This window comes from Ipomoea triloba, chromosome 4 (assembly GCF_003576645.1).
Source record: "Ipomoea triloba cultivar NCNSP0323 chromosome 4, ASM357664v1".
NCBI classification, from domain to species: Eukaryota; Viridiplantae; Streptophyta; class Magnoliopsida; order Solanales; family Convolvulaceae; genus Ipomoea; species Ipomoea triloba.
In genome coordinates this window covers 24,531,548-24,539,806 of record NC_044919.1, presented here as the reverse complement: position 1 = coordinate 24,539,806, position 8,259 = coordinate 24,531,548, and the positions used below count along the sequence as shown (strand labels likewise).

The 8,259-nt window shown below is 37.5% G+C and overlaps 2 protein-coding genes across 2 annotated transcripts; one reads left to right on the top strand and one right to left on the bottom strand.

Moving 5' to 3' along the window:
• Nucleotides 1-631: 631 nt before the first annotated feature.
• LOC116014846 lies at nucleotides 632-3,695 on the top strand. Its single transcript, XM_031254803.1, has 6 exons — nucleotides 632-1,156; nucleotides 1,552-1,763; nucleotides 2,295-2,577; nucleotides 2,659-2,744; nucleotides 2,835-2,929; nucleotides 3,017-3,695. Exons 1-6 carry the CDS (start codon nucleotides 890-892, stop codon nucleotides 3,277-3,279), a joined length of 1,206 nt encoding a protein of 401 aa, XP_031110663.1. The 5' UTR covers nucleotides 632-889; the 3' UTR covers nucleotides 3,280-3,695.
• Nucleotides 3,696-4,271: 576 nt separating this feature from the next.
• LOC116015075 (protein DEHYDRATION-INDUCED 19 homolog 4-like) lies at nucleotides 4,272-7,100 on the bottom strand. Its single transcript, XM_031255077.1, has 5 exons — nucleotides 6,805-7,100; nucleotides 6,019-6,161; nucleotides 5,242-5,319; nucleotides 4,763-5,016; nucleotides 4,272-4,604 (listed from the first exon to the last, which is right to left on the bottom strand). Exons 1-5 carry the CDS (start codon nucleotides 6,863-6,865, stop codon nucleotides 4,496-4,498), a joined length of 645 nt encoding a protein of 214 aa, XP_031110937.1. The 5' UTR covers nucleotides 6,866-7,100; the 3' UTR covers nucleotides 4,272-4,495.
• Between the last annotated feature and the right edge of the window lie 1,159 nt (nucleotides 7,101-8,259).

Genomic DNA, 8,259 nt, shown 5'->3' with positions numbered 1-8,259 from the left:
TAGATTGGGATGTTAAATGGCAAAAACGATAGTCTGAGACTAAATTTAAAATTATCACAAAAAACAAGGGACCTCAGGTAGAACTAATTCTAATAATAATCAAGGGTAAAATTGTATTTTTCTTCTTTCTTTTTTTCCCTTCCTTTCCACTGCTGCATTCTAAATCAAGAGGGGGAAGGAGAGGGGGCTATGAATTCTAATTTATTGAATTGAGGGATTGAATTGTAATTTTCTTTAACTAAATAATGTAATTTTATAATTCATGAAATTACTTTTTTTTTTTGGTAAATTTTCAGGGTCTTTCTCTTTGTCCGTTTAACGGTCCGAGGTCCACCCATGTTTGCTCCGAGAGGCACAGGAGCTGCCCAAGGGGAATCATCACTTGTGGAAATTGAACCCCCCCACAAAAAGAGCTCACTTGCCACTTGAGCTACTCCATTGGGTTATTCATGAAATTACATTGATATTACAATTCATGCAAACCAAACAGTCAAACACTCCACAAATGTAATTTAAAAAAGAAATTGGGGTGGAAATGTGTATAGCAGAAAGTTGAGGGGCAAAGTAGTCCCACCACTAATTGGTTAGAATTGTGTGGAAGATGGTCCATGGAAGCAGAGGTGAAAGCTCACCTCCTTTTCAATCTCCGTTTCGCTAGACTCCGTGTTTTCCTGGCTCACGCAACGATCAACCAAAAATCCTAAATCTCTCGTAAAACCCTTTAATAGAAACCCTAGCCCTTCGATCTAATTCACAAGAACACACTACCGAACATATATATAACGCCAAATTCTAATCAACATATATACGACAAACAAAACCTTCGAGCTTGCTTTCTACTGAATTTCAAATTCGGGTCTTTGGAGAAACAACACAAAAATTGGGTGCAATGTCGGTCAATCGGAGAAGAAGCAATGGAGGAGGGGAGAATCGGTTTTATTGCCCGCCAGCGATGAGGCGGCAGCAGCAGCAAATGCAAGCCGCTGCAAAGTCCAAATCCGACAAAAGAACTGCGGACTCTGACGATGGAGCATCGTCAACATCGACCGCCACCACCACTACCACCACGCCTTCCACAACGGCGTCGTTTTCCACGAATTTGGATCGCTTCCTGGAGTATACAACTCCTAAAGTTCCAGCTCAGCTTCTCTCTAAGGTATTGAAGGGGAATGTTTTAACTACAAGGAACTTTGTTTTTTTTTTTTTCACTTCTTAGTGATATTTTAAGTGGTGTATATTACTGTAATTAACTTCAACCATTATTCTAAATTTTATTGATTTCAATGTATTTTTCTAACAGTTTGAGTATTTAGCTGTTAATGCTTTCAATAGTGATCTATATTTGCTTTGCCAAACCACATTAAGCATAGAGAGCATAGATTTTGGGCCTGTATTGCTCAAATCACTCTCCCTGTGTTGATAGCTATCCAGTTTATACTGTTCTGTTTTGTTAAGATTACTTTCCACATGTATCTTGTCAAAAATGTTAAATTTCAAGTTTTTAAATTCTTCCATAGATGAAATCAACATGGAACATTTGGAAATGTGCAGACAAGCATGAAATCATTGAGAAATCATGGTGGTGATTTAGGTCCCTACTTCATTTTGGATGATCTTTGGGAATCATTCAAGGAGTGGAGTGCGTATGGAGCCGGAGTTCCTCTTGTTTTGAATGAGAGTGATTCTGTAGTTCAGTATTATGTGCCGTACTTGTCTGGGATTCAACTGTATATAGACCCAGCCAGGCATATTGTGGGTCCACGGTAAGCTATATATGCTGCTTACTACTTGAATGAAAATTTTTTCGTTAACTGCATGAGATGCATAAGCCCTTAAAATTATTCCTGTATTGGCTGCTATGATCTGTATGTGTAGGGTGTTTCATCTTTAATCAGTTAAGACAAAATTAGTATGCATGCTTAATTGGTTTTGGAGAACTGTTCTACCACTGCTTTATATGTAAATAGAATTTCTCAGGTCTGTAAGCAACTTAACTGAAGTATGAGGAAGGTATTTTGATGGCTGTCCTTTTTGCTAGCATTTATTTGTCACACATATCCTTATCGAACAAGCTGTAGCTGGGAAGTCCCCTGTTTGTGTCAGCTATGTGCTAGTTCATCATTTAGTATTAGAGCTTACAGTTTTAACTTGTAACTTTACCTTTTAAGGGCGCCAATTTTCAGATAGTGTGGCATCATGTCTGCATTATAAATGGGATGTTATCTTGGATTTAAACTTTAGATTTTAATATGCACCAATTACATCCTTATTGCTTTTGGCTGATTTGGTTACAGGAGACCAGGTGAGGAAAGTGATGGTGACTCTTACAGGGAGACAAGTAGCGATGATGGTAGTGAATACGTGGCAGGTAGAGGAGCCAACAGTATTAAGGGAAAGCAGAATCAGCAGAATCTTATGAATGCAACTGCAAATGGATTTAATAAACTGTCACTAAGAAATGATGGGTTCATGGAATCATTGGCTGATGAGAATGAGACAAGTAATCCTCCGGGTCTACTTATATTTGAGTTCTTGGAACAAAACCCACCACAGAATCGTCAACCTTTGACTGACAAGGCAAGTATTCTTAGCTGTAGGGGATTAGTGAATCTTTATTTGAGCATGTGAAAGAGTTACACATTTTTCTGTGTATAACAGATCTCAAGTCTTGCATCTCAATTTCCTGACCTGAAGACATATAGGAGTTGTGACCTGGCACCCTCAAGTTGGATTTCTGTGGCTTGGTAACTACTTGGCCCCTCGGATTTGATAGATATGCAGAGTACATTGTAGAAATTTCAAACTGAAAACAATTTCTTGTTCTGATTTTTAAGGTACCCAATATACCGGATACCTATAGGTCCAACTTTGCAAAGTCTGGATGCTTGCTTCTTGACATTCCATTCCCTTTCAACGCAAGCTGAGAGTAGTAAGTTTTTCACCTCATCATTTGTTCCCGAACCTTAAATAAAGGAGGCTAGGTGGTTGTTGCTCATATACGATTCTATTTACCCAGGTACGAGAAATGACTTGCTGCATAATCATGGATCAAGTACTACTAGGGGAATGCATGATAATGGCATGCCCATGAAGCTCTCACTCCCAAGTTTTGGCCTGGCTTCTTACAAGTTCAAAGTTTCATTCTGGTTTCCCAGTGAAACATATGAATCTCAAAGGGTCAACTCTCTTTTACGAGAAGCTGACAGGTGGCTCCGACTGTTGCAAGTAAACCATCCTGATTACAGGTTCTTTCTTTCACGCAACACATACTTTAGGTGAATGTTCAGACTTAATCAACACTCTCTAAGCTCCTCCACTAGGAGATCGTTTCGGCCTGCTCATTGACTCAAGCCATACTTAAATATGGTTGTCATAATGGCTTGCGCTTCTTAGCTCGGTCAAGAATGACAATGCAGTATTTTGACAGTCCATATTTGTTTTTGTCAACAACAAAAGAAAATGCAGGAATTATAACTCTCACCCTATGGTGGTATCATAGGATAATTATGTTTCATTGTGATTATTGTCATGTTGGCTTTTTGTTTGTAACTTTAAGTTGATCAACTAATAGGGTTGATATCTTCTGATAATGAGGGAGGAGCTGGCCTTATTTGTAAACTTCTGTTTGACTTGTATTATTATTATCATTATTATTATTATAAAACAGCTTCTAGAATTATGTCATACTTACCAAATCATGTGTTTTAATTCAGTTCTTTGGCTAACAATTTGCATCAGATTGTCATTTGCTTGGTGGAATTTTTTTTTATAACACCATTGCTTTAAATTTCTGTTAAAATGTAATACCATTGCATTGATTTGATGCCATACAAATAAATTAAATACAGCAGCGTTTTAAGCTTTACCAATCTCTCTCTCACACACACCTAAATCTCGTTTGTTGGGCATTTTTTTCTCTCGTTTCCCCATATTCTCAAACCTAAATCTCACTATTTTTTGGGCGAAGGTTCATTTTGTTGGGCATCAACTGAGTCGATCGAGTTTTAGCCCTTTGATCAATTCGACTTCAAAACATGACACTATTAAGTTTAGCCCTTTGATCAATTCAAATTCAAAAAATGATCAATTCGAACTCAAAACATGACACCATCAAGTTTAGCACTTTGATCAATTCAAATTCAAATCATGACACCGTAACTTACCATGAAAGAATATCGTTATATGATTAATGTCCTACTTTGGTTAATGTCCACCTATTTATAAAAATCGTTATATAGTTAATATCAACCTACTTATCGAAGTAATCTTCCTGATCGAACCAGCAACTTAAATTTTATTACTTTGGTAGCAGAGGACTTGACCACATTCCACATTCATAATAATAATAATAATAATAATAATAATAATAACAATAATAGCTCCACATACAACATAGAGCCAAAACTACTAGCTATTACAAGTCTTACCGCTTCTTCATCCTCATAGCTCTCTCCCCAACATCACTAGTAGAGTAAAAACTAAAACCAAATTTTGCTTAGAAGTTATCATCGAGAAAAGTAGAAAGCACAAGCGATTGAACAAAGTCACATTTCCTCGCCTTCTCTTCTTGGTCCTTCTCAGATATTGGAGATGGACGGGTATTTCTGTTCACATAAAACCAGAACTCAGCAATCAGTGATGCACTCGTATGGAATGTTATGTTATCATCACCGCATAAGTGCTACTAATTTGTTGGGTATCAAGAAATATGATTATCGATGGAACGGCAACATAAATTTTACCAATAATAATAAGGAAATACCTTTCTGAAAAGTCATCAACACAGCTTTCCTTCATTGAGCAGTCTTCAGCAGGAGATTGAAGAACTGCAGGAGGTTCATCAACTAGGGGCTGATGGTACATAAAAGATGATAACAAAGGATCAGCTTCTGTAGTCAAAGAACCCAAATATGAGGATCCCCCGATGAAAGATTGCAGGTTTCCTTCCCGTAGCTCCCTCCTTAAAAGAGCAAGTGTTGAATTAGAACCCCTACGATATCTCCTTTTCCGCTGCACGTGATCTCAGTCAAGGAAAATTTTGAATTTATATGCGTGTATTCCAGAAATTGAATCAGGATGAAAAAACAATAAAAAGAAGAAAGGTGGAGAAGAAGCACCTAAGAGTACTGCCTACACATCATTAAAATCATCATTATAACACAAAAGAAGCAAGAATATGTAAACAAAAAAATAAAAAAATAAAAATTTGAGGACCAGGAATGTTCACATCATAAAGGATATTTTTAAAAGACTTCCATGTTGCATAGTAATATGGCCAACCAAATCCATCCCCACCCTTGTTCCACAAACTGGGCACACCTGCATATTCAACATAATAACATTACGAAAGGATTGAGACAATATATAAGAAAACTAACAGTGACGTGTTCAATACACATAATTTATTTCTTTTGCTATCGGGAGAAGGGAATCAAACCAAAGCAAAATGCTTCATAAGGAGATTAACCTACTACTACGCTAAACCCTAAACCCTAAACCCCAATACCCATAATTTGTTGTGGTTGTAGTGATCACTTTCCAGATATGCAGAACATGGAATTCTATAAATTGTACTAAGCTACAGACTAAATTAGGTCCAAGAATTTCACTTCTGAGATTTAAATTCTTCCTTATGGATCAGTGCTCAAATTTGCTAAGTTTCTATTCAATTTGGTAAATAAAAAGCCTCAAGGAGTTTACATTACTTCCTTCTAACTTGTAAGCAAAGAACAAGAATAACAATTGTAGAACTAAACATCTCATTTTAAGGCCTTTCTTGACCAAAATGGCAAAATGTATAGCCAGTTATCTATAAAAATATGTAGAAGAAATCCTATATGCCTTGGGCAAATGGGAGTGAGAAAGAGAACCCCAACTAGTTCTTTTTTTCTTAATAAAGTTCAGAAATTCCTTATATGGAACAATATCAGGTCAACACTTTCAAGAAGCCCCAAATTTATGCATAATATCTAAATGAAAATGTACAATTAAATTAACATATAGAGATGCAAAGTATACCCCATTCTTTGCTTCAATAGTGTGCTCTTCATCTATGTGACAGCAGAGGCCAACAACATCATAATCCTCAGCACAGAACGGGCACATGAACTCTGGCCTAGTCTCCTCATCGCCCTCATACTCATCTCCTATGTTATATATATCTATGAAAAAAATATTATAAAAAAAAAAGGCACTTAGTTTTCCAGTTACAAACTCTAAAAATCATTTCTGAAGTAAACTCTTAACATATTTCAAACAATTCACTCACCAAATCTAGAAATATTGCAAAATGAGAAAGAGAAATCGTTTCTCAAAAAAAAAAAAAAAAAAAGAAAGAGAAATCAAAATTTTCAAACTTTTTCACTTTCGTGGAAAACAAACAGATTAGCATTTGACTTCAGCGCAAATATCCTTTTAGCTTTCGCTTCATAAGTAACCCCCACCCACACACACACACACACACACAAAAGAGTGAGCCAAAGGCAAAAGCTTGCATTTTAACAACCAAATGTCCTAATAATTATAATTGCATCCTTAAAAAAAAATTCCCACCAAACCAAGATGATGAAAACTGGAAAACAACAATAAGAACACAAAAGCAACACAGTTTCAATTCCTAGGTTCTTCATTTCTTGTACAGAAAACAGATTGTACTCAACTTCCTCACATACTCACTCCCTCTGTATATCTACGTAGCTGAAAACAACGAACATACATGAAAATCCTAATTTTCACTTTCTCTCAATTCCGCGCAAACAAAATTCCGGGAAATCGAATCAAATGCTTAATCAAACACAAAAATACCTGATCGAGATTGGTGACGCCGAGAAGAAGTCGGGAAACGAATCCATGGATCAGAATCCATATTTGTTTTATCTCAAAAAAATAGTCCTCAGAAATTTCGAGAATTTCGTACGGTGAGATTCGTCAACAGGCGAGTCTTCTACGTAATTATAAACAGAGTTTATCAGATGTGCACACAGATTTGGAGAATTTTTGCCCTAGCGAGGAGGAGAAGGAGAAGAAAAAAGGCAGGAAAGAAAGTACGTGGAAATGAGGAGAGAGAGAGAGAGTAGAGGAAGAACTCCACCAAACTTGACAGTAGAGGCGTTCGGTCCCTATATATGATTTGTATGGCTTACCTGGACATGGAGTTTAGTTTTATTTCGGAAATGCCATTTTCTAATACCGACTTGATTACCATTTTTTTTTTGTACCCATGCTTCTTAGTTTGGGACAACACAATAGTATTTGAGAAAATTGTCATTTTAGTCCACTATTTGTTAATTGTAGTTCACGCCTTTCAAAAGTGTTAATTACATATCTTGACTATTCAATTTTTGTCAATTTTGGTCACTCCGGTCAAATTTTCGGCCAAATCTCACCGGAATTTCCTAAACATAAAAATAATGAGGGCATTTTAGTCATTTTACACCCTATTTCTTCTTCTCCGGCGAGCTACCATTTTTCTCCAGCGACCAACTTCGGTGACCATGTTTTGGAGCTAGCCATGTTAGCCAACAACAACAACAACACTCCTTCTTCTTCCTCCGAACCCTTTGCCACATTGGATAGCAGCAGCAAGGGTATGTATGCGAGAACGTTGCTGGAGTATGTATGCGAGAACGACAGCAAGGGTTATGGGTGGGCGAACGCAGATCCGGATGCGGAGGTGGTGTCGTTGTCGCCGAAAACGTTGCTGGAGTCTAATCGGTATGTATGCGAGATCTGCAACCGACGAGAGAGGGAGACGCCGTGGATTCGTGGAAGGTGCAGAACCTACAGATGCACCGCCAGCGGCACAAGGTGCCGTGGATTCGTGGAAGCTGCTGAAGAGGGAGACGCCGGTGGTGCGGAAGAGAGTTTTCGTGTGCCCGGAGCCGACGTGTCTCCACCACGACCCCTGCCACGCCGAGAAAAATGGGCACTCGTTGAAGAATAAGAAATATGATGTTAAATGACTAAAATGCCCTCGTTATTTTAAAGTTTAGGAAATTCCGGTGAGATTTGGCCGGCAATTTGGCCGGAGTGACCAAAATTAACAAAAATTGAATAGTCAGGGTATGCAATTAACACTTTTGAAAATCGTGTACTGCAATTAAGAGTACCCCAATAGTCAGTAGACTAAAATGGAAATTTTCTCATAGTATTTACACCAAGTTTGCTTTGCGGAATAGGGCTTCATTGGAATGATATTTTCAAGAATAGGTCTATTTTATTCGTTATTACTTTTTGTTTCTGAAAATGTTATTTCTGAAA